General features: G+C 37.8%; 2 protein-coding genes across 5 annotated transcripts in view; both read right to left on the bottom strand.

The window, feature by feature from the left end:
- Nucleotides 1-9,329, bottom strand: part of pax7b (paired box 7b) — a 58,623-nt gene extending 49,294 nt beyond the window's left edge. The window contains exons 1-4 of one of the 3 annotated variants that reach the window (XM_089124284.1): nt 9,166-9,329; nt 1,326-1,561; nt 920-1,064; nt 559-687 (exon numbers count right to left, since the gene is read on the bottom strand). In XM_089124284.1, the coding sequence (XP_088980410.1) occupies nt 559-687; nt 920-1,064; nt 1,326-1,561; nt 9,166-9,199 (544 nt within the window). In that variant the 5' untranslated portion in view covers nt 9,200-9,329. Of the gene's footprint in view, nt 1-558; nt 688-919; nt 1,065-1,325; nt 1,562-2,502; nt 3,036-9,165 lie in introns of those variants that run through there. The other 2 variants (XM_039653137.2, XM_039653138.2) reach the window with 2 other exon arrangements.
- A 5,526-nt stretch (nt 9,330-14,855) lies between these two features.
- Nucleotides 14,856-20,286, bottom strand: errfi1b (ERBB receptor feedback inhibitor 1b). Of its 2 annotated transcripts, none has more exons than XM_039652762.2 (4): nt 20,113-20,286; nt 17,689-17,871; nt 17,506-17,588; nt 14,856-17,194 (listed from the first exon to the last, which is right to left on the bottom strand). In XM_039652762.2, exons 2-4 carry the CDS (start codon nt 17,742-17,744, stop codon nt 16,248-16,250), a joined length of 1,086 nt encoding a protein of 361 aa, XP_039508696.2. In that variant the 5' UTR covers nt 17,745-17,871; nt 20,113-20,286; the 3' UTR covers nt 14,856-16,247. The 2 variants fall into 2 exon arrangements, with proteins under 2 accessions (XP_039508696.2, XP_039508697.2); XM_039652763.2 differs by having other exon boundaries at nt 17,689-17,847.
- Nucleotides 20,287-26,723: the final 6,437 nt, after the last annotated feature.

Genomic DNA, 26,723 nt, shown 5'->3' with positions numbered 1-26,723 from the left:
CTTAGAAAAAAATAGCTATTGTGGGAACTATTATTTCATAATAGTGGGGGAAAAAATTAAATCGAAACTACCTAAAATTATTCATATTATTACAGTGTTGTTAGAGGAAATGCTCATTACTCTTTGCCAGATGGAAAGGTCTGTTAACGTGCGAATAAGCGTGCCGAATTATCGCGAGAACCAGCGGGCAATGCTGAACTTATGGGCTGTAATTGATATTGATTGCCACATCGGTCATCTGTCAGTTAACGTTTCCTCGGCGTCAAATCAAATGAGTCTGTTATACAAATAGATCAAGGCCTAAATACAACCCGTCAGAGCCAGTATAAATACACACTAGATCAAATGACTAAATGACAGTTGAACAAGCAGAGAAATCTCAAGCGATGGGAAAGACGCAGAGCACTGCACAAAAAAGCACCGATTTATGGTGCAGATTTAACAGATGCCCAATAAACTCAAGCGCAAAATTTATTTAAACAAATAGTCAGGTGTAGCCTATATTTTCTTATACGTCTGCATATAGCCTACAATCAGAAGACAATTTAAATGATTTACCTTTCTCTCCCAGTATGCCGTCAATGCTGTGCTTGGTTTTTTTCTCCCCACTGTCATCTTTTTTGTCGCAATCGTCCTCATCGTCTTTTTTGCCGAAACGCGCACGTAGAACCCGGCTGATAGAACTTACTGATGGGATAATTCAAATAATAATAATTATTATAGTAGGGAAATAATAATAATAACGTCAACATTACCTATACTTGTAATTTACAATTAATCTCAACTAGTATAGCCTACAAATAGGTAATAATAATAAAATAATTTATTTTTATTTTCTGTTCAATTTGTTAAATTATGTACAAAATTATTGTCATAGAAATTACGCTGGAGGACATGATAAAAAAGGGGGTTTGCTTACCAGATGAGGCCTCACCTGAGGGAACTGTACTTCTGTCACACACACCGTCCTTCAACAGTTTATCCCGAATCTCCCAACTAAACATGCCAGGATTTTCGCGCTTGTATTCTTCGATTCGTTTTTCCACGTCAGGTGTTGCCACCTGCTTTTGTGTTTGGTAGAAAAGGAGATGAGATACAAGGAGAATGGAAAAAATAGAAAGTGTGGGTGAAGAGGAAAAAAAGACAGCAGAACCAATTTTAGAACAAATTGAAGCCTATTAACCTGCCCAGTGTAAATATAATTTTCTTCCTTTTACTTTTGATCATCTTTTCTCAAACGTAGGTTTTAAAATGAAATCATTCATAAGCTAGACAAATAAAATGCACAAAATCCCAACTAATAATAATAATAATAATAAACTTACTCTGGGTTTACTTCCTCCTATTGCTCCAGGACGGATCGAACCAGTTTCTTGATACCGGCAGAGGATTTTGGACACACAACCGTGGGAAACGCGAAGTTGTCTGGAGATCACGCAGGGACGGATGCCGTGGTGAGCCATTTCAACTATTTTGTGACGGATATGATTTGGCAAAGGCCTGCCATTGATGAAAACTCCGCCAAGCTGATTCACTCGACCTTGACCCAGAGGAGTTGAAACTGCAGTATAGAGAAATGGGAATTAAATCTAACTTTGGCTAGCTATCACAAAGATTCCAGACATACATTTTCCTTTTTTTCGTCAAAAGGCGTCAAATAACAGGCTAGTAATAATAGCCTAATAAATATTTTTGATATGCTACACAGATATATCAAATAGCCTGCACGAGAAGCACTTTGTACTAATGGAATCACACTTTTTTAGTTGAAATATGTCTTACAAAAACACAAATAATTATTTTTTATTCTTTTAAAAAAATGCTAATAAAATAAAATTGAATAAACATAATTCTCCTGTTAGTTAAATTTATTGACAAGCTGTTTAAAATTCGCAGTAGTTTTAAATTGTAAATTGTGTTTTCTGGCAATTACTGAAAGAAAACCTACTAAAGAATTTTGCATTTAATGTAATTTCACAGATTGCTCTTGAGTGGTCATCTCGACCCTGCTTCATTATTCGCATGTTGTTCAATTATTAGTATAATTCTTTGTGCATTCTGCATTCACTTGCGCCACTATTAGATCACGTCAACTAATACAGTGACGGGTACGACTTAGTAGGCTATTTGAAAGTTTTAATTGAACCACTTTAAGACAATCTTTGCCAGCAAGACAATGACCCTGGGAAATATATATTTTATTCTGATGCACTGAATCGCACGCTGATCATCAAAATGTAAATAAAGCCACAAAAAAATGAACATGAAAAAACTTTCAGAAGCGAAATCTTTTGCGTACAGTATCTCAATACATTCGATAATTTGGTATAGCCTACTCGCAAGTGAAAATAGGCCTAGGCTACACTTAAAGTAGGCTATTTAAAAATAAAAATAAAACATTTTGACTAGAATAAATCTTGCAGCCCTGATATTGTTTAGGCTACAACAATTAATTTCAACCTAAAAAAAGGTATGCTACTACCCTACACCTGTCCAACCAACCTTCCAAGGGGAATCCAGTGCGGGGATAGTTCTGTCCCGGAGCCGGTCGCATCATTCGCGGTACTGTTCCCGGTAAAGATGACATTCTACTATTAACAAATGACGAGGCACAGTAAGGCTGATGGTTAAACTGGGAAAGCAAGTCCAGAATTGTTGTTGAAAGTTTCCTTAATAACTAGAAATGTACTTAAGTCCTCTTTTCAAAAAAGGGGGGGAAATGATATCCAGCCAGACTATCGCGGGGATGTGAAACCTCCAAAAAAATCAAACAAAGATAAACACTGCCGTTTCGTGCGGAGGGGGTCATGAGCAAAATAACTACCGCAAGAACAAGATGCAGCGCGCGCCAGGGAGGGGGTACTCCAAACGCTCTCGAGTGAACAAAGGTTACTTAATTCTTTGCAGTGTTTTCTTAAAAGGTCTGATAGTTTTGGATGACAAAGTCTGCTTAGGGGTTGGGAGTAGTTGAAGTGGATAACTTTAGCGCGCGGTGTAGGAGGGGTGTCGCGCGCGCCGATAGGCTCTCGCAGTCTTCTTTTATTCATGTGGGCATGGAGGGGAACAAGCAAGTTTTTTTCGACCAATCACAAAAAGCACAGGGTAAGACAAACACGCACGAACACGCGGAGTGCCCAGCTTTTCATTCACTCCATCAGATTGCCTTTGAGCAGGAAACAATCTAAGCATTTGATTGATCGCCTGCCATTTGTTGACAAGGCCTAAAAGTCATAAACTAATAAAACAGCACTTGTTTAAATATGCCTAATTATACTTTACTTTTTTCATGTAAAATTATATACGTGTGTTTTCTTTATCCATAGTCTCAATAGCCTAGCCTATATTCACGGTATAGGGCCTACTTGGTTTTTCTTTCGACACAAAACAATTGCAACTCAAATAGGCCGTTTTCATTTTATTTTAACCCAGTCCGTCGAATAAAATAAATCTTGTGTCTGTGCTAATTGAATTGTTCTGTTTTGCTGTAACATAAAACCTTTAATTAAAGTAGCCTACAGATAAGCTAATAATGTTCCCAGTAGGACTTGAACGTTCAAACCGGGAATTGCATAAGCACTGCAACAGAGTCGTTTGTAATCGTCGTTTTACATTAGACATCACGAGTCTGATAGAAAACCCAAGAAAAAACTTATTATAGTTTAAAAACAATGAGCAGAAACGTAACACAACAACACTAAACGAAAAAGACAATTTACAAAAATAAGACAGGGCAAGAATTCGTATTGCAAGAAAAATATTTAGGCTATCGTAAACCTCTTTTAAATTCCATAATTATCAATAAAATAGTCAGTCTACCGATTAAACGATGAAAAAGAAAACAAAGCAATTGTATTTTTAAACATGTGCGGCTCATGAAGGCGTACGCCTTATAATATTTTTCAGTAATAAATCATAACTACATTACAATGCTTAACATTACAGTCAAAAAGAAATAAACATCCCATTACATTATATAGATCTTTTATGTAATTGCATAAATGTGTTAGGCTATCTTTGAAAGTCTCAAAGAATGGCTCCTGAAAGTTCTTAAGTCCTTGAATCAGGCATAAATTCTTGTTTATGAACATACATTGACAGTTCAGTCTTCTTCTTCTTCTTCTAAGATAGAATGGATTTGAATTATTACATTTAGTGTCTCTGTGATTAACCTTCCAATTAGCAGTGATTGTTTAAGTGTCCGTGTGTGTGCAGGAACATCAGAATTCAACATGAAGAACAAACATGCAGTAATGACTTGAGAACCTTGCTTTGATTTTAACAATATCATTCATTTGTGAGCATTGCTGGTTAATATATAGGCATAGTTCCACGTGACTAAGCATGTCACATCCCAAGGGACCAGAAAGGACTGGTCTCTTAAATAGACATCGGAGTAAAGCAAGAACTCCTGTTGCATGGAGTTATCTTCATATCAGTCTATGAAAAAGAGTGAGGAAATGAATCTATATTTTAATTGGCAGAGGTGTAGAAGACATATCTACTGTCTGGGATCATCATTACTTTTCAAAAACACTTGCTTTAATGTGTCCCTTCATTTTTTACATCGCTTCTGTGGCCTGCATGTTTTATTTTATTCAATAAAATGTAAAAAGAAAAGATAAAGAAAAATTACAAATGCCATTTAATTTTTTTAATTGGTTTACCAAGACAGTTATAGTGAACAACGTGTAGCGATGAATGGAATATAACAAAAAATCTTACTTTATTTTTATTTATTTTTTCAATTAGGTTCCATGTGCATTAAATATCATTTAAATATGGTCTACAACAGACACTGTAAAAAATATGTTATGACAACATAAGTTATGACAACATGTTTTTACATTAATTAATCAAAATACGGTTTCAACTTTTTTATAAGGTATACAAGATTCAACTTAACAATTTAAGTTCATTTAAGCTGAAATTACTTAAACATCCAGGTAGGCTGCTTAAACATTTAAGGCGTCAACTTACAGTAAGGAAACACCACTGAAAGCTATATTTGCTCAAGATCCTTCTTTGACTTCTTTCTCCAATCATACCAGATCTACACGACATACACACACACACACACACACACACACACACACACACACACACATATATATATATATGTAGATTCACACGTGGCCACTGTTGGTCTAATGTGAAAACATGCTGCACATTACGTCTTCGAATGACATAAAGTTTGGGACTTGGCTATAACTTATACGCCACTAGATGGCGATAAAGGACCAAATATAATTCCTCGGGATTTTCTCAGTTTTTAACAACAGGATTTAGTTCCATTTTAGTTTATGTCCCATGATGTTTGTTCAGCATACCCAGTCAAGCAAAAAGTGCTGACGTCATAACATATAGCCTACTATGTATGGTTCAGTAATTATAGTAAACCAATCATTTTATAGTTAAATATAAGTTTTGTTTTGTTGCCCTACATGTATAGTGAGAAGAAGAGCAAAGTGAAAGTGCAGCACTGCTGCATATCTGAAGCATGAATACAAGAGAAGGAGAGAGAGAGGCTGAGGGAAAGAGAGCAGGTGCACCAGATCACACAAAGCCCAGCAGACTAAGGTTGAGTTCCATATGACACTTTTAGCATTGGGGCAGAATAGCATTCAGCTGGAAGCGTTTAAGAGTGTTAAATCAATAGCTTGGTAATGACATTTTGTCCCCATACATCACAGAAAGCGAGGGAAAGAATGTCTGTCTTTCTCATAGGCATTCCCACCCATTCCCACAGCACAGTAAGCGTAGATGAATGTAGAGATAGTTCAAAATAACTAGCAAAACAGATGAGGTCTGGTGCAGCTTTTCAAACCCTTTTTATTTTACTCCGCTATTGTAAATAACAAATCATACTATTAGAGGCATACTATTAAACCATGATTGGCTAAATTATGCAGTATTTTTCAAAAGTATGGGGTCAGTAAGACTTTTTTTAAATATATGAATTGTATAATAATATTAAATATATATAATTGGCTATTATATTTTGAAACTGTGCATTAAATTGTTCAAAATTAAATTTTTAATCAACATTTGAAGTGGATCAAAAGTTCATCAAAGAGTTCATCAAAGTCAAGTCACCTTTATTTATATAGCGCTTTTTACTATACAGATTGTATCAAAGCAGCTTCACAGTGATAACATGAAAATAAGACAACATAGAATAATATTGTTGAATATTAAATGTCCCCAACTAAGCAAGCCAAAAGTCAATTAAGGCAACAGCGGCAAGGAACCAAAACTCCATCAGAAAAGAATGGAGAAAAAAACCTTGGAAGAAGTTCCTTTGGCCAATGAAGGAACAGTGATTCGGGCAGCATTACAAGACAAATTGGATCGGATCAATTTCCATCTGGGACCTGTTCCCGGTTCCGGCTGATCTAAACTATGCAGCCTAATTTTGAATTAAGGTAGTCTATAGTGTGTTATGTGTATGCTAGAGCAAAGAGATGTGTTTTTAGTCTAGATTTGAACTGACAGAGTGTGTCTGCTTTCCGGACAAGGAAGATTGTTCCAGAGTTTTGGTGCTAAATAGGAAAAGGATCTACCGCCTACAGTCGATTTTGTTATCTAGGTATTATCAACTGGCTGGAATTTTGAGATTGCAATAGACGTGAAGGACTATAATGCCTTAAGAGCTCGCTCAAGAACTGGGGAGCTAAACCATTTAGTGCTTTGTAAGTAATCAGCAATATTTTACAATACATGATGTTGAATAGGCAGCCAATGCAGTGTTGACACAACTGGGCTAATATGGTCATACTTCTTGGTTCTGGTAAGAACTCAAGCTGTTGCGTTTTGAACTAGCTGAAGTTTGTTTATTAAGCATGCAGGGCAACCACCCAGTAGCATGAACTAATTGCTCCGCATTTGTCAATGAGAGCATATGGTGTAATTTAGATATACTTTTAAGATGGAAAAATGCGGTTTTACAGATACTAGACAAAGACTTAACAGGGCAGCCATCAAGTGTGGAAGCTTTTGTCCAATAATAAGAATCTCTGTTTTTTCCGAATTTAGTAGTAGGAAATTACTTTTTATATCAGCTATGCATTCCGTTAATTTTGTGAATTGGTAAGTTTCGTTAGGTTTTGAAGAAATATACTGCTGAGTATCATCAGCATAACAGTGAAAGCTAATTCCATGTTTCCTAATGATATCTCCTAATGTACAGAGTGAATCGCAGCGGTCCTAGTACTGAGCCTTGTGGTACGACATACTGAACTTGTGATTGATAAGACAAACTGCTAACGGTCAGATAGGTATGATTTAAACCATGCAATTCCACAAATGCCAACATAGTTTTCTAGTCAAATGCAGCACTAAGATCAAGTAACACTAATAGAGAGATACAACCACGATCGGATGATGAGCAAATCATTTGTGACTAATGAGAGCTGTCTCTGTACTATGGCACGGTCTAAATCTTGACTGAATATCCAAGCAGATATCATTTCTTTCAAGAAAGGAACACAGTTGTGAGGATACTGCTTTTTCCAGTATCGAGATTGGCCTGTAATTGACTAATTTTGTAGGATCAAGTTGCGTTTTTTTAACAAGCGGTTTTATCATAGCGAGCTTAAAGGTTTTTGGTAGGTTTCCTGCAACAAAGACGAATTAATGATATTAAGAAGAGGATCTATGACCTCTGGAAGAATCTCTTTCAGTAATTTAGTTGGTATAGGGTCTAGCATACAAGTTGTTGATTTAGATGAATTAACGAGTTTGCAAAATTCAAAATGAACCAAATTTTTCCTCAGGGAGACTACAATGCACCCCCTGATGCGATACTGTAGTAGACGGTTGCGTAGTAATAATTTTGTCCCTGATATTATCAGTCTTTTAAGTAAAGAAATTTATAAAGTCATTGCTGTGTTGCTTGGACACTTCTGGGCTTGAAGCTTTCTTTTTCGTTAGTTTAGCCATAACATCTAACAATTTAATTTAAATGCATCTTTTCTTAATAGCCTATTATATATATATATATATCCAAATAGAAACATTATTTTAAACTAAGTCAAGTCACTTATTTATAGAGCACTTTATACAATACAGATTGTTTCAAAGCAGCTTTACAGTAATTACAGGAAAATTCTGCATTTTTACTGTTGTTTAGCTGCAGTGTTGCTTCAGTTCCGTTGTAAAGATCAAAATCTTTATTTTAACATCTAGTCCTAGTAAGTTTACATCTTCAATTATTAAATTAGTTAATTTCATAAAGCTGTTCTGCAAAAAAAAAATGATTTCAGCGTCCAGCTCAGTTCAGTTCTCATACAACAGTGTCAGTCAGATCAATAATATTGCTGAATATGTCATAATATATGACTGTACACAATGAAGAATGACACTATTTTCAAACTACCACATATTTAATCCAAAACAATGTTACTTTAAAATTCAAACATTACACTGTATTTGAATACTACAATACTGTCTGTGGTTTTATTCTCTTGCAAGTACAGTTGAAAACTACCATCTAATAATAAAATAAAGTAATTTTGAGTTTGGTAGATTTATTATATTTATTATTTGGTAGCGGTAGATTTATTATCCTCACCATATCCTTCCATCTTTTATTCAGACACAAAATACACCATGAAGGCTCTCGTCTACCAAGCATGTGATCTTGTCATGGAACACCAAACCATTGCACTATGAACTCATGTGTCTCGTCTTTTGCCATGATACGTCTTCTGCCCCAGATCCCCTTTCATGTGCTGGTGAGGGCTGTGAAGTCTGACGGGGGGCATGTGTGAGCGTGAATAGGTCGTGACCAGGAAGGTCATTCTGCGTGGAGTGTTTCTTTCTCCCTTAACCCTGAATACACTGAGACTATTAACAACATACAAATCAGGGGTCATGGGCAGGCTCAGTAACTCAGCTGATTTGGAATGACTTTGTGTCACTCATAACTTGATAAATAATATCATGTTGGTATTGGTATGATGTTGAGGTAATTGACCCTAGATGAACAATCATTGCATTTGACACATTTTGGGCAAGATATATCGTAAATTAGGACAATTTACAGGCTTATTTGGGTCAATGACTCTTCTGAGTGTCCATGGAGAAAAAAAAAAAGGAAAATAATGCACAATACAACTTAAAGGGATAATTCACCCAAAAATGAAAATTCTGTCTGTATTTACTCACCCTCGTGTTGTTCCAACCCCGTAAGACCGTTCATCTTCGGAACACAAATTTAAGATATTTTTGATGAAATCTGAGAGCTGGATCACTCCTCCATATACTAGTCCATAGGCTTCTTGAGGGATTGAAACTTGCCGGCCTGGAAAAGTTATTAAAGACAATAGTCCAAAATTAAAATAGTTCAAGTGACTACAGTGGCTCAATCTTAAAGGAGTAGTTCACTTTCAAAAAAAAAAAAAAATTTTTTTTGCTGATAATAAACTTACCCCCATGTCATCCAAGATGTCCATGTCTTTCTTTCTTCAGTCGAAAAGAAATTAAGGTTTTTGATGAAAACATTCCAGGATTTTTCTCCATATAATGGACTTCATTGGGAACCAAACGGTTCAAGGTCCAAGTTTCAGTGCAGCTTCAAAAGGCTTTAGACACCAGACGATGAATAAGGTGAAACTAGTGAAACGGTCGGTCTATATATATATATATATATATATTTCCACTTTTAACATTGATTATAATAAAAAATATTTTCTTGAGCAGCAAATTGCAGACTCCAAACTTATGAACAATAGCCTACTGTAAGTAATACAACATATTTTAGGAAAAAACGGATAAATAATAATATGAAATAAAAGGCTTTGAAAACTAATACGCCATATCGCTGTAGACCTGTAATGTTTTTTTTTATTATTATTTAGTTAATGATAAAATAACCCTGCACAACATGACATTTTACCACTTGAACTAACCTTGATCTTTCATGAAAAGGTTATATTATCTTTTATATTAAAAGACTTTAAATTAAGTCAATTATACTAATTTAAATAGTATATTTAATTATAAATCAGAAATTAAATACATGATCATAGAAAAGGAGTATTAATCGTTCATTGAATGGAAGTATTGCATTTCTAATGCATTATTTAATAAATTAACTGATCGGACAAATAGAAAAACAAATAGAAAAATGTAAATAAATACTGAGAAAAAATGTTGTGGTACAATATGATCTGAATCTCTTCTGTGTTCCGTGGTATACGGCGAGGGGAATCTAGGCCTACATGAGAGTGGAGGTTTACCTCCTCTAACAAGACATGTCTCAAGCTTTATCAGCATGTGATAGACTGGTTGTTTTGTGCCGTAATCAGTTTGTCTGGAACTTCCCAGAAAATGTCAGAGAAGAAAGAAGTCTGTTTCATGTAGATGAAAGTAACATCCCCAATTTTACATGCTGTCCCAATTGGTTTCACTAAATCAATCTGAAAGACTAGGGCATGCAGAGAATCATTTGATGCCCCTTGTGTCTCTCCTAACTGTGACTTTTGCCCCTTGCGTGTGTACTTGCTCCTTTAAAAGGTTATGGAAAAAAGAAATCGAGGGCATTAAAAGGATGTATGATATTCTAGTGTCCAAGTTTTATCAAATGACTTGTCAGTTCTTTTTTGAAACAAGCGAACAACCTTTCTCAGCTTTACCACTCAACTTCCTTTCTAAAAAGGCGAAGACATGAAAAGACAACAACCTTAATGTTTAATCTATTCATTTCACAGATTTTGTTTAGTCAGTGTTATATTTTTTATGATTAAGCATGTAGAATTTGAGAGTAATTTCAATCACATAACATGCCAGTAACAATGATAAAAGAAAAAAAGCGATTACTAAACTAAATCAATATGTCTAGAAAGCCTAAACATTGATTTAATCCTCATTTTTACCCTAATTCGTCTGCCCTGTTTAAGGCATGCCAACTCACTCATCGACAATGAATCCAATTAAATTACTCAGCAAAATTTGTCTCAATTTGGTGTCATTCACTGTTCAGCAGCGTGGAGGTTACAGCCAAACACTGAAACACAAATATTAGTTCAATTGATAATCCAATTGAAGAAGAGCATTTCCCAAATCCCCCAAAACTCAAGAAGGTCCTAGTTCTTATTTTAGAGGGAGTTAAGGTAGATGTATTTATAAATATCTAAAAATGACTTTTAGTAAAATAAATACATATTTTACGATCTTGAATGATCTTAAATTTAATTCGGAGAAATCAGTCAGGATTGTAAAATAAAATAATTAGTCTTGACTCACCTTAAAAATTGTAAATGCGAGATATATGGCTCTGAGATGTGCATATTGAATCCCACCATTCAATACAATGTGTGACTTTTCATTTTTTTTGCACTCATAATTAATCACAATCAGATTTTGTAACATTGTAAAAGCAGAAATCACCAGATGCAATGTGAATATAGCAATCAGACAGGACTCATGTTTAACTTTTGCAAACAAGCCACTAAACACACAGTCTTGTGTTTGCGCAGGCGTTGAAAACATAGCTAATTTAGTACGGTGGTGTATTTTTTGCGCTTTTCAGAGTGTTATCAGGTCATCCCAGCATCCCGAAGTTGTTTGTTCATAGATGATTATGACTGGAACAGACAGCCTTGGAATCCAAAAGAGCATGGGACCTTCATGCGGGGCTGAGCCACCTCCGGGATCAATGTCTGCATTTTGTTGATCAAGAACTGCAGATCCACCATGCAAGATGCATTTTGTTTGCTAAATAATTATCTGAAGTCTCTATTCATTTGCAGATTTTTCACACACAAACAGAATGCATGATAATGACGTTGTATGGTTGAATAACATCTTCAGTCTTTATTTGGCACAATAGGTGATTAACAGAGTGAGATGGCTTCTGGTGCTTCTCTATTTACTGCATGCTTTGGCTTTGCTTTATTTGTTTAATGTCTTAATGTCAATTTCCCACTAAATAGAGTGCAATATAGAAATATTTATAATTATTAACAAGTTTGAAATGATTAATCCATTGGCAATTAAAATATGACCATTTCACTGAGTCTAAAGGGTTCACCATCAGTGATGTAAATAATTTTAATATGTTAGACATTTTTTAAAGATTCATGTATACTACACAGGGTTGACTGTACCTTAAAGGGGTGGATAAAATAAAAATGTACTCACCCTCATGTCATTTGAAACATTTTTTAACCAAATTGTTTCATTTCTGAACCAAAATATAGTATTTTGAAACCGTGGGACATGTGGTGTGTAGTGTTTGTGGGTACTACTGAATCGTGGGCACGTTCACTAACTACATTTAATGTAACGTTACATTTGGCATGAGTCGATTTTATTAGTTCGAGCCCTACACTGAGGCGGGCTGTGTTTGTGTGTAGAAATGAACACTGGGCCATGGGCATTTTTTTAGCCTAGCTACACTCATAACACCATCGGCTGTGGCCAGAATAGTAGAAAATACTACACTGCTTATATGAATTTACCTTGGAAACGACATCTGTGTGCAGGCAAGCGTCCGCATTGATCGAGCACCCTTCCTCTTTTAGCTCCCGCCAGCGAGCGAAGCGAAAGCTGGACCAGTGTTGTTAATCCTCGTCCTTGCTTTGAATTTGTCACTCTCCCATTTTCTTTTTTTTAGTTTCCTCTGATAAAACCGTTGCTTTCTTTCTTGTAGCTGTTGTTCGGCCATAACGAAAACACACAGACGGCAATCAAACGCGAGTTGAGCATTAACGTCAGTATTAGAGGAAGTTTGGGTTGCGCGGGGGAAGTGACGTATGCCGTATAGCGGTTGAATTTTGCAGTTCTTTTTGTGCTTGGGTTCCTACCCGAAAAAAGTTACAAAGTGCTTGTAAAAGCGATACAGACACCTTCAGGATACGGCAGACGAGTCATTCAACCTATTGCAAGTCGATGTACCATCTCAATGGGTTTTGGTAATATATTATAAAGGTTGATGAGTTCCACAGTGTGGCTGTTCTTCCCTGTTGCTTTTTAACTGTCTACAGAAGGTGCCCAAATGGCCTCAACAACACACATGCCTGGAAGTTTCCAGTCACATAGCCTATACTTAGTAAGACTTTGGCTGTAAACACTTCCCTACTGTATAGTAGGCGAAAAACAGTATATGTGACCACAGAAGTATGTCCGAATGTTCACACACACAGTAGCCTATAAAAGAGTAAGGGGAAAGTACCCGAGTGTACTTCTTCTAAGGTGTGCGTGCACACGATTCCATGATTCAAAATAAGTAGCCTACTTATTTGGACACAGCCGTTGATTAGCTGGTTTGGTCGCGTTTACTGGGGTTGGAGCTAAACTCTGCAGGACAGTAGCATCCAAGGAGCAAGGTTGGACACCCCTGCTCTACAGCATTAGAATTTTGAACATAAAAGAATGTTTTACCGCCATCTACTGGATAAAGGAAAAATAAATCTGCACAGTGACGCATGTCAGAGAGGATGCGAATCTTATGAAACATTACTGAATGCGTAAAAAAATTAATTATGCTTTATCTGTCCGTTCATATCGAATATAAAAGAAAAATAATGTGATTGCACTAGAAGTGAACATGCGACTTTAAAAAATAAAGAGGAGGAGGATGATTGTGTGAGAAAAATTTCACTGATTACTCGATTGTCCATTGGTCAGTAGGCTTGTCAAAAAGGAACCTTAAAGCTTTGGAATTTGAAAACGTTTGTTTTAAAAAAAGTTGAAAGTATGTTATAGGCTACGTTTACCGCAGTTGTTAGTGGAATTGGCAGACATTTCCTTAGCTGCTGTTGAAAAGCGTCAAGGGCAAGGCATTCTCAGGATTTTTAACTAATATTTAATGTCGATATACAATAGTTACCTAATGTTGTTAAAACTAATCCTGCTATTGATATCTTTGTCAGACTTTTTTGCCCATTTTTCTGCACACATCACGTTAGGCCAAGAGATGGCGCTGATCGACTGTTTCAATAAGGCTCCCAAGAATTCAAAACTATATTGCTGATAAGCTGTAGATGGCGCAACTTGCTACGGTAAACGTTTAGCTTTCAATTCATATTCAGTTTTATTTCTACTTAAACGAAGGCGCTGACCACTATAAAGTGGTAGCTATAAAGATCCATGCATAGACAATATTTTAATCATTTGGTAATTATGTGGCACACACATGATCTGACAATAACATAAAGGATAAATGACACTTAATTTTGGTTGCCTACACCACAAACCCTAACGTTAGGTTAGACGACAGCGGTGACTCACTGAGGGCAGCTTACATTAGAAATCTTCCACTTCTCTGTAACATTTCGCACATTGATGCGATTGTATTTTAAAGGAAGTGACTATATGATGACTTACAACAGGTCGTTTTCCGGTCAACTATAAAGCAATGATTGGCACCGCCCGGTAAACCAAATATTAATGCTTAATCAGTCATTAAGATAACTAGAATGAATTGTTGTTCCAATGTTGTTGCCATCAACATTAATAACGTCAGGTTTCATCGATATGGTAATGGTGAGTCAACATTTACTTTGCATGGATATTTCAATATCAACCATAATGCTGATATAGATCAAATATTGTCGTCTTGCTGTCTGGGTCAGGCTGAAGTTCCAAAAGTTTGCCCGTCTCATTACAGCTTATAGCAAACAACAGAGATAAAGACAAAGCAATCACAAGGAAACAGATTTAACCTCTCAATATCTTTCCCACCGATGGGATGTAGACGCCAGACTCAACCAGAGAGATACCTGTATCATTCACTGAATTACTTGTGTGTGAGAGAGAGATTGGATTCAGTCTTTTGATAAAACAAGGTTTGCTGTGATCTGTACATTTTCAAATTCAACATACTGCAATTGAAATGATTCAAGAAATCTGTGTACAAATAAGTTACTTTATTTAAATAGTCTGGTGTGAAAAACTACACCAATACTGTACATTTTAGAAGTGCATGTTTCCTCAGCAGATGAAACAAAGTCAGTTAACATTAGCTTTCTCACAGAAAACAGTCATTTTGTTGGATGGACTAAACCCAAGTAGCTAAAAACGTAAACGGTTACTGGTCTGAAAAATGTCAAGATAATAACAAATTTAAACAAAAAACAACATCAAATGTGCTCAACTTTTAGTGAGAAATACATGAAATACAAGGCCAGGACCAGTCATGGAGCTTCCATTTCTTCCTTTCATAATTTTCCTTTATGATAAATGCTTCAATGAAGCAACTTCATGATAAATGGTACAAAAATACAGCAAAATACCATTCACCAACTATCCACTTACAACCAGTGTCCTGCATTTTGACACCAAATGGCAAGGCAGTGGCATTTCTACCCTTGTAACAGATAAATGAAACTGCATGTGCCATTCTTTAAAAATCAAAAGGATTAATTTGTCACACATCTGAAGGAAAAAAGCAAGCAAGCAACAGAAGATAAAACATATGGATTAATCTTCTCATGAAGACTAGAATACGAACCCCTGTTCCCAGTCCCTTCCATTTATCACTACTTGCAAGTAGTTTTGATCACCACACTTCTCATTGCTGTAAAACACATGGCATAGTCCTTGTCTTGGCTTTTAAAATGATCCAATAAATGTTGACAGTTCTTTTAATTATCTGGAATTCAGGTGATCCCTACAGCTAATAATAGTCAGTTGTCATTTTTCAGCAATATCTGAATTTTTACTGTTGGTGCATAATTTAAGGAAAACCAACATGCACCTTTACCAAACCATATTGCAGAATGGAAAGAAAGGAAAAAAAAAAATATTATAAGACCAGCTTATACTCGGGTTACACAGTTCATCCCATTTCTTCATAAAAGGATACTTGTACATTCTATTAATCGTAAAAAAAAAAGAATAAAAATAAAGCATTGACACTAATACATATGGCACCACGTTTTGGGGGAAAACGCTAATTGCCATTTTCCCGATAAAATTTAAACCATCTAGCTTTTATGGCAGGGGACCTTAAATCTTTTGTGGATTCAAGACATGACGGTTTTATTTTGATTAATCGTGCAGCCCTACAGTAATAGGACACTTTTAACAGAGTTGCTCTGCAATTTTCAGCAGTGGTAAACCAATTATTTTTGTCTTTCTCTGCGTATAATCTGAGGACATCCAACCCCTAAACAGACCAATAATTCAGAACACTGAAGAATCAGTTCAAGCAAACAACATATCGGTTTATATCCGGCCGTCCTTATTTCCACTTTAAACAAGGAAATCGTTTCAGATTCTAACCGCTCAATCCCTAAAAATCACTATGAGTCCGACTCTTTAAAAAACCTCTCAAACTTGTCCAAGTACCCGGGTCGATGAGGGAGGAGGAAGTAATGCGTGCTGCTGACTTTCTTCCCATCTTCCATGATTGGCAGAATACAGGGGTTGCGAGGAGCCGGCAAGCCTTCACAGCTCTGCTTGTGTTGAGCCTTACTGACATACTCCGGATAGGGCGCAAAGCTCTGAGTAGGTGGCATTACCCCGTTGATGTAAATCGGGAGACTTTTTGGACTAATGGCACGTGGTATGACCTGAGGGATGGGGTCCCTGGGTGGAACTTTAGGGGGTTTGTCCGTATCAACGTCATCGGATGATGGCCGCCTGCTATCCGTGCTCTCACTGAGGCGAGCACGGATTGGAACGCGAGGTGGGACCTCGGGTTTCTCCAGCAGGAGGCTGTGGGGAGAATGGTGAAGGCTGGTTGGCCTGAAGTTGGTGGCCTTGAAGGATCCAGCAGGGCCGGAATGGGACCGATGCAGCCGGCGTTGGTGTCGGTCTTGGTTCTGCCTTACCGCCTGCTCCCACTGGGGCTTCACCCCACAAAGTTTCTGATGTTCTTGTACCCCTTCGCAATACGCAAAGTTTATCTGACCGCTTCGCCGAAAACTGCGCCTCCCTGGCAAGCCATACTGGAAGGTTGAGGTTTTAGGCACCAGACACTGGCTCTCAGAGGTACTGGAGAAAAACTCCACTTCGTTGTCTTCTGCTTCATCAGATGACAGGTCACCTATGTCTGGGAGGGGTGGGAGGGGCTTCGTTGTTCTCCTGGGCGAACAAGGGGGTATGTGCTCATAAACAGACAGTTTTTGTAAGGATGGAACCACCTGGTCTTCCTCTGGTGGGTGGCACTGGGAGGAAAACAGCAGCCGTGTAGGATTTGGAGTCTTGGGAGATAAACATGGAGGAGAACTGAAGCCAGACGTCCTTGCTATAAAGTAAAAATACAGAAAAGAAAATGATTTAAACTCAAAATTAATTGATTTAAATCAATTACCATATGACATACATGCTCAATTGTGTCAAACCTCATTTAAGTTGTTATTTTTCAATGACTTTATCTCTTGAGATGGATCAATCGCCAGCCTCAACATAGAGAGCTTATCAAAGGATTCACTTATCAGACATTCGTATAACTTCCTCTAACCTTCTACACTTCCTGAGAAACATCCGCATCATGCTCCAAGAACACAGGGTGACCAGACTGATATAGCTGATAAAATTCAATCACGACTCACTTACTTTCAAAGCCCACGTTTGCGGAGTTTTGCTGATACATTCTCAAGCTGTGATCCATGGACTCCGACCCAAATCCAAAAAACAGCCTGCAAAACACAAAAATGGAAAGTGTCAAAATCTAGAGACTAGAGAAGAATGTCTCATAATACACAAGTTAGTTGAGCTGAGGACCGCTTTCACACTCACTTATCCATGGTGTCGTGGTCATAGCGTTGATCCCAGTATGGTTGGGCTGTGGCCATAATGTTTAGGAGAGTGGAGGCTAGTTCAGGCCTGTGGGGGTCTCCACTATCCTGCAGAACTCAATCCAGCCATGGGCAACCAAGACAGGACTTTTGTGCTCCACTTTTCCAGCAGCAATGGGAAAACCTGCATGGGGGAGGGGGGTTATTAGGCCACTTTTTTCAGCCATCTTAAAATGGTTATTTTTTAATGCAACAGTAATGGTCATTTTATGTCTCCATCTTTCTTTCTCACCAAAAAACTAACTAAAAGTTAGTTACACATTTCATTGTCCCTCCAATAAAATTTAGGCTAATATATATATATATATATATATATATATATATATATATATATATATATATATAGTACTGTTTAAGAGACTGGAATTAGTAGGATCGCACTGAATTGATCAAAGGTGCCAGTGAAGACATTTATAATTAACCAAAAAAAAAAAAAAGTATATTTCAAATATTTGTTCTTTTGAACGTTCTATTAAGGACTTCTGAAAAAATTGACAGTTTCTACAAATATATTAAGCAGGACAACATAACATTTTTTTGGAAAGATAATGAGACACTGAAGACAGGTAATGGCTGCTTGAAAATTCAGCTTTGCCATCACAGAAATAAGTTATATTTTAAAATAAACAATTATTCGAAATTATAATTGTTTTTAATTAAACAAATGCAGCCTTGGTGACCATAAGATATTTAAAATACATTTAAAAAAGAAAAAAAAAAGAAAAAAAAAAAGCAATCGCATCCAAAATAAAAATGTGCGTTTACAACACGCACATTTATACATGTATACATTTAAGAAAAATTTGTTATTTATACTGCCTTATAGCAATAAGGAACTATCTCTCTTCAAGCCTTTGCAAGTAATCATTTGTGCAGACAAAAATAATCTCCACTTGAAGCAATTAATGTCGAATCTAAATCACCTATTTAAAAAATCATTATAGAAAAAAAAAAGTCTTGCGCCTTAAGATGAATGCAGTTCTTCCATTGTTCCAACAAACAGCTCAGCTATGAGGCTGCGGTGATGCAACAGTTCCTTAAGACACTACACCAAAACACAATAAAGCATCTGTGCTAGAAAACAAAACCATTCAGTGAGAAATGTGCTGGAATGCTTGGGCATAAGTCAGAATGTAATCAATGAAATACCCATGCAGGCTACATTATGCAACTTATCACATGCTCTGCCTCTGCTTTGCCTCACTCAGAACCGTGAAAGGCAGTAACTAACAATCGTCAATTCTCCCAGTAAAAACCTCAATGCAGATGCGATGCTAAAGTATAAATGGTTCTTTGTGCGTTTGCGTTGGGGTGAGTGCCTGTGCATTTTCAACATCAGGCAGCTCTTATCCGTGAGGTTAAGGCATGAAAGAGGTGTGAGGACGTCACCAGCAGGGCCTGGGAGAGGAGCCAGAGGACGCACTGATCTACTACTCAGAGGAACACCATCAACATGCCAAATAGCACAGTGGTGCAAATTACATCTTAAAAAGTAACGCTACAGAAGGACCCACACGCACACAAAAAAAATAGCTTCCACTAGAAACTTCTTCTTACTAGAAGACAGAAGAAGTTTTACCTGATGAGATAAACAAATGTTTTGCTGTCCAAACAAAGTCTATTTACTTTTCCTTGCACAACTTTGGTTTAATAATAATAAAAAGCGTGTATGTGTTGTTTAACTACTGTATGACTATGTACATGCTGATTCTTCCATCCAGATTTGGGTTTTTAATGGTGTTTGTGCAGACACATTTTTTCCATTCAATTATTTTGATAAATCACCTTACCGCACCTTAATTATTTATCTTAATTATGTAATATGCAATAATATATCATTAACGCCTATAAGAAATGGTAGGCTATAAGCAACAGCGTGAATAAAGATAGGAACAGATTTTATATAGGAGAGGCGCAGCCTACAGAAAAGCAGGATCATCTGGAGCACGAGGTTGTCAGGCGCTCGAGCGAACAGGAGATGAATTGCTAAACAAGACGTGCAAGAGTACAGACATCTGTTTGTAAATGATAAAGCAGGTTACTACTACTACACGGGGCAGATCGTAACTTACTCAACTGGTTGTTGCCTTATAAACAGTTCTATGAGTGACGCAGGGCCGCGTGTAAAGTATGAAATTGCAGTGTGAATAAGATCCTTCTGATATATGGACAGTTTTCTACATCGGTTTCAACACACACCCACTGACAAACCCTTTCTGACTCAGGTGCGACTCATCTCATATTCCGGTCCAAAGAACAACTATTAGCCTATACGGAATTGTGAATTGCACCTAATTTAATTGTTTGATATATTTATCTGAAAAAAAAAAACCATAAGAATTTAAAAATATTTAAAGCTACTTACCGGTTAAATGTTTTGTAGGGTTGTGATTAAACTGCTCTCCTATGTCCGGTATAACTAAAGTGCTGTTAGTAATCCAAGCGAATCTTTGTAACAATTTATTATTAAACAAAACGCACGTGTTGTAGAAGATGCTGCCGCTCAACAACTTCTCGCTTTCATCATGGAAAGCTGCGAGCTGGAAACTATTTATAAGGAAGGACTGCTTACGTCATACCATAGGCACCGCCCTCTGTCTTAAAGGGGCCGTTTAGTGCGACCTTGTGACATGCAACACCTCTGGTTCAGATATTTACTAAATTATTAATACTTAGAAAGATTCTCTGTATTGAAACATTATTATAAAACTCATTTCAGTCTCGCATGATAATATTATAAATCCCAAATAGTCGTTGAGATAGGCTAATTAACAGGCTAATTCACATTCTGTTGCATGTTGAGGTGGCTCAAATCCAGAGTTACCAAGTTCATTTATTATGATCGACGCTGAGCTCGTTTATTTAATAAAGCCCAAATATGGGCAGTAGGGTTGCCTTTTTTGTGGGATCATTTCCAGATTACAATTGCATCACAAAATGACCACTTGGTCATTATTCAGTGTGCAATTTCAGATGTTTCTCTCTATAATGTCGGGTTGTGTTAAAATCAAGAGAAAGCAAGAGAAAGAGCTCAGCTCTCCTATTTCCAACTATTTGCTGACATAGTTCATTTTTGTTCATTTTTAAGCCTATGATTCAAATGAACTGTCATGACAAATAACCATTAAAGAATGAATTTTTAAAGATTTTTAAGACAATTTTTTTCTGATTTTTCTGTTGATCAATTCTTCAGAATTAATCGAGTCTTTACTCGTGAATCGTGATAGTCATTGATGAAACTGTGAAATTTTTTAGATACGTTTGCAAAAGGATATAACTGTGTCATAAACATTTATTTGCAGAAAGATGCAGTTCTTCACATAAAGCAGATCAATTAGCCTATATTAAGAAATGTGAGGAAAAAGGTTTAAATGCATAAACTAAAGGTTCACTTTTGGTGAGGCAAGCTGCTTATTTTGCAATTGTTTAGTCAGATCACGTCACTTATCTTTCTAGCAAAATCTGGCAACACTGCTCACATCCAAACCGCTGCACGGATGTTTTTTTTAAACTCTCCACATGCACAGCCTGTAATAGGGAGGCACACGTGGGCATGTCTAGCTGTCACAGCATGTGGGCGTAGAAAGTGGGAGTGTGAGGGTGGAATTTTCTGTGGACTGTGGAGGTTGAACGTTTCCGCTGGATCTCTCTTCCATATGGAGATATGTGGTTTTGAATCACTGCTCTAGAACGCAAACAACTCTTGAGTCTGAGGCTACAGAAAAGGGTTATACTAATGTGTGATGAATCATGTCCACTGAAGTCACAGAAGGCTTTACATAACCCATTAATAAGATTGAATAAAACATTCAGACTCAGAATATATATATATATATATAATTTTTTTTTTTTTTCACTATGAAGTGTGGATGAATAGCCTAAATCAGGGATGGGCAACGTCGGTCCTGTCGGGCCACTGTCAGTTTAGCTCCAACAAATCATGTGTGGGAAACAGAGTCGCAATGATTGCTAAGAAGCATGTTAACTTCACAGATGAATGTTTGAACAGTAAATGATAGTGGAAAAACACCCCCCTCAACAGCCAGCATGTTGATGTGCTGTGCTGTTTGTCTCCCTGAAGCCTGTGATGACTGTTGAGAGAGTGGAGTCCCAGGGAGAGGGTCAACTCATTTCCTGTCCCTAGTCCCACACAGCTGCTGGTGTCATGCATCCCATGTGAACAGCGTCCTTAGATAACTATATCAAAGTTGACCCACAATTCCTCTAGGAATATTAGTGAATAATTATATCATTGTTTACAGACAATCTCTATAAAGATTGCATCATTCATCACTGCCTTTTTGTGATAGGAAGTTTATATAATTTTAAATAAGGATGCAAGGTGACAGAAAATCTAGAAATCTAAAATACTTATACCCTTTAATTGTTCCACTGTATATGTGATGATGACATTTCTTTTTTTAATTCGATTTGAATACAAAGTTTGAACTGTGAATGTTTTGAAATTCTCTAATTGGGAACTGATTGTTCTATTCAACGTGATCGTAAAAATGACACATAATCTCTCATAATTATCTAAATAAACAAATGTAATAAGCAAATGTGTCACGGTTCGCAGGTTCTGAGTGTACTGTTCTGGTCTGATTGCCTATCAGTGTCGGCTGTGCTGACTGGCAATCAGATCAGTCACAGGTGTGTCTCATTTATGAATCCTATAGTCTTGTGTTTGTCATGTTCATTGTCAAATCGTTTTTTTCTGGTAATCCTTGTCTCGCTGTCTGTGCAGTTCGCCTGTTTCCAGTTCCTGTCTACCGTATTATTTCCCCTCATCTGTTCCAGAGTTTGGACTTGTGGCCGGTTGGGTTCGTCATTGTCTTTGTGCACCTTTCCTATCTTCTTGGATTTCCAGCCCACCGTAGTCTCTGTGCTGCCAAGAGCCGAACTGCCGATCGAAGACATTCTCCAGCCTGCCTTGTTCACTTGCTACTTCTAAATAAACCTTTATTCATTTGCTATTGGATCCTGTGTTCCATACCAGACATAACGATCTGACCAGTCATGGATCCAGCGGATGTGACTGAATTAAAAGACATCTTGAGGAACAACAACGCTCGTTTTGATATCCAGGATGAGCAGATTACAGCAACCGGTCGAGCAGTTCAGGCCTTGGTAGCACAGGTTTCGGAACTTGCCACCCAGCTTCAACATCTGAGAGCCGAGCCTGCCCACGCGCTGCACTCAACTCACCCACCGAATGCAATTACGACATTCGTAATAGGGAATTGTTGGCAGTCAAGTTAGCCTTGAAGGAGTGGGGCCATTGGTTGGAGGGCTCGGGGGTACCTTTCATTGTTTGGACCGACCACAAGAACCTTGAACACTGTACATCAGGTCCGCTAAACGACATAACTCTAGGCAGGCTGGGTGGGCATTTTTTTTCCAGTCGATTCGATTTGTCAATCTCCTACCGTCTAGGTTCTGAGAACATCAAGCCATTGTCCTGTTCAATGCTGACTTGGGCGATCGAATCGAAGGTCTGCACGGCCTTACATAACCGGGTCGGTTATTCATGCCAGAGAGATTAAGGTCCAACGTTATTCGGTGGGGTCATTGTTCCAAGGTGGCTTGTCATCCTGGAGTAAGTCGTACTATTTTTCTCATTAAGCAATGGTTCTGGTGGCAAACTATAGCTCGGGACACTCGTTGTTTTGTTTTGGCCTGCTCGGTCTGTGCCAGTTGTAAGACTTCTACTCGACCCCCTGCTGGGATTTTGTCACAGGCCTCTCTGCCTCACAGGGTGACACGGTGGTTTTAACTGTGGTGGACAGGTTCTTGAAGGCTTCTAACTTCATACCTCTGCTCAAATTACCCTGTGCCAGAGAGACAGCGGTGGCTGTCTTAGTCCATGTTTTTTGTATTCATTGCCTCCCGATATGGTCTCTAACAGCCAGGGGTCCCCAGTTTATATAGAGTTTTGTCGATTGCTGGGGATGAATGTCAGTCTTTCCTCTGGGTTCCATCCCCAGAACAACGGCCAGACGGAGAGGGCCAACCAAGATTTGGAATGAGGGTTGCGATGTTTGGTGTCACAGAATCCGTCCTCTTGGAGCCAGCATATCTCACGGGTTGAGTATGCTCATAACTCTTTGCAGTGTCGTCTACAGGCCTGTCTATGTTTGAGTGTGGTTTAGGGTACCAGCCACCAATTTTTCCTAGTCTGGAATCCGGGTTCCCTCTGCTCACGAATTCGTCCAGAGGTGCAGACAAATTTGGAAAACAGCCAAGGAGGCTCTCCTCCAGGTGGGTTTGCGCACCAAGGCCCAGGCCGATCGCTACCGATCAAAAAGGTGTGGCTTTCATCTACTGATATTCTCCTAAATTCATTGGCCTGTTCACCGTCACCAAGATCCTTAGTCCGGAGATGGTCCGCCTCAAACTTCCTCCAGCATACCGGTGAATTCATCCCGTCTTCCATGTTTCAAAGATTAAGCCCCTTATTCGCAGCAAATCGTAGAGGACTGAAGGTGGAGGGAACGAGGATTCCAGTGTTTGGTGGACTGGGAGGGTTACGGTCAGGAGGAGAGGAGTTAGGTTCCTGCCGGGACATATTGGATCATTCCCTTATCAATGATTTCAATCGCCAGGTAGACCCTCTGAGAGTGCCAGGTGACGCTCCTAGGGGGTGGGGTAATGTCACGGTTCGCAGGTTTGTCTGTTCATTCTGAGTGTACTGGTCTGATTGGATTACTTCTCCTCATCTGTTCCAGAGTTTGGACTTGTGGCCGGTTAGTTTTGTCATTTTTTTTCGTACACCTTTCCTGTCTTCTTGGATTTCCAGGCCACTCTGTGCTGCCAAGAGCCGAACTGCCGATCTGAGACATTCTCCAGCCTGCCTTGTTCACTTGCTACTTCTAAATAAACCTTTATTCATTTACTATTGAATCCTGTGTATCATACCTTACAAAATGATTATGGTTTTAGTTATCAATGTCACAAAATAGGCAATAGGTCTGCTTACATACAGCCAGTGTTGTTATTGTTAGCTTAAACTTAAATTATTAAAAATTTGTTTCAGTAATTGAAATAAAGCTGAAATAAAATAAATAAAGCTGTACATTTTAGATGAAAATCCTTGGCAACTATATCAATCTCAGTCTCAGACAGGTTTAAGTTGTTTGCCAGGTCTTATGTAAATGGAAAAGAGGTTGTGCCACATTATTAAGCAAGTCACAGTTCTCAAGCCTTATCTTTCTGAAGATAAACAGCATGAAATAGTGCAATGTCTTGCAAAAGGCATAACAAATTATATTTTGGAAAAACTGAATAGAGATTTGAGATTGTCAAAAGATTTGTGAGTGCACACCTGGTCAGATAAAGGCTTATTAAGGGATTTACAAAAGAAGACCCATTTTCTTTGCAAAACTCAAATCTGAATGTTTACTAAAATCCCACTGATATGTCACTTGCATAATTTGGAACACAGTTTCAATTACTGAAACCGATTTTTAAGTTAACAATAACAACACTGGCTGCAATGTAAGCAAATCTGAAATCACCTAATATAACCCTGCAATTGTGAACTGAATCCAACATCAACCAACTTCCTGTGAAAGCCGTGAACAATAGGCACCCCGTGGGCCTTCTATACAACCCCCAAATCAGCCTTGAGAAACAGCTTATCTGGAATATAGGCCCATTGTGGAAATGAGTTGTGGGTGTGTGGTCGAAATGAAGTGCTCCCAGGTAGGCGAACACAGTGCAGAGTAATATCTGAAAACCACCAATTGTTTCTACAGGAACTTTATATTTGAATGCTATCTCCTGATGCAAAAATACCAAATGTATCTGCTATTTTACCCATTATCTGAAGCATATTGCATACATTTGGTGCACACGGAGGAATTACATGCCGTAAACTGCAAGGCAAATGTTTTACAAGGATGACTGCTTTCGGTGCATGTTTTGTCGATTCACAGAGAGCTTCCCTTGACGTACACATCTTTTCACCCTCTGTTCTGGATGTTCCGGCTGAGTTCCCTACAACATGAATGATGGCAGCTTGAGAATCCTTTGCATGTTCTCTAGAGAGCAATAGAGAAAGGAATGATAGTATTTCCTCTGTCCTGATTCTGTGCTCCAGAGATACTCTTTATCTTTAAGAGCAATAGAGGAAAACAACTGAATGGAAAGGACATTAGTGCATTGGAGGAGATATCTGGAAATGAGATGTGCTAAATAAATGTTTTATTGCTGTTGTTTTCTGTTAATGCTTAGTTGTTGATTGCAAAATAGTCTGTCAAATATACCATCACCTTTTTTTTTTTACCCCTTTTACATGATCGACTTGAGTTAGTTTAGGTGGAGGAACCTGACGGGGCTGTGGAGTAGCTTTCTCTCTTGTTGTTTTAATGGGTCATGGAGGCTCAGATCACCCACTGCATTTTTTCTTATGAGTAAGTCTCTTTGTAACCAAGTGCACCAGTGAGCTTCACTGGAAAGGCAGGGTCATGCAAACACACTGGCTGCCCCTGTCACTCCATAGCACCAATGTACAGCTACACGTCTGTGTGTGGACACACTCACACAATGTAATCTAATGAAAGGAGGTCAAATAGCTGAAAAATTCAATAATGCCCTATGGATCCACAATTTCCTACTCAGAATATGATCATGACTATAGAACCTTATGTTGTGTGTGTTATACGCAACTATTCAAAAGTTTGAAATAAGTTTAATAATTAATCATTTTAATCAGCAAGGATGCATTATACATTTATCAAAAGTGACAGTTAAGACATTTACAACGTCACAAAAGATGTCTATTTCAAATAAATGCTGTTATTTTTTACTATTCATTAAAGAAAAAAATGCATCATGGTTTCCTCAAAAATATTAAGCAGCATAACTGTTTTCAACATTGATAATAATCAGAAAAGTTGCTTGAGCATTTCTTAAAGGGGTGATGAACTGAGAAATCTAAATTTCCTTGAGCTTTTGACATCATATTATAAGAAT

The sequence above is a fragment of the Pimephales promelas genome, chromosome 20 (genome assembly GCF_988280905.1).
Source record: "Pimephales promelas chromosome 20, fPimPro1.hap1.1, whole genome shotgun sequence".
NCBI classification, from domain to species: Eukaryota; Metazoa; Chordata; class Actinopteri; order Cypriniformes; family Leuciscidae; genus Pimephales; species Pimephales promelas.
Note: the sequence above shows the minus strand (reverse complement) of the source record. Positions and strands in the feature narration are given on the sequence as shown.

Coding starts and splice junctions, on each gene's coding strand:
- errfi1b (XM_039652762.2), bottom strand. CDS start 17,744: ATGGCCACAGCCCAACCATACTGGGATCAACGCTATGACCACGACACC. Junction 17,589..17,688: donor GACCACGACACCATGGATAA/GTGAGTGTGAAA, acceptor TGTGTTTTGCAG/GCTGTTTTTTGGATTTGGGT. Junction 17,195..17,505: donor CGCAAACGTGGGCTTTGAAA/GTAAGTGAGTCG, acceptor TTTACTTTATAG/CAAGGACGTCTGGCTTCAGT.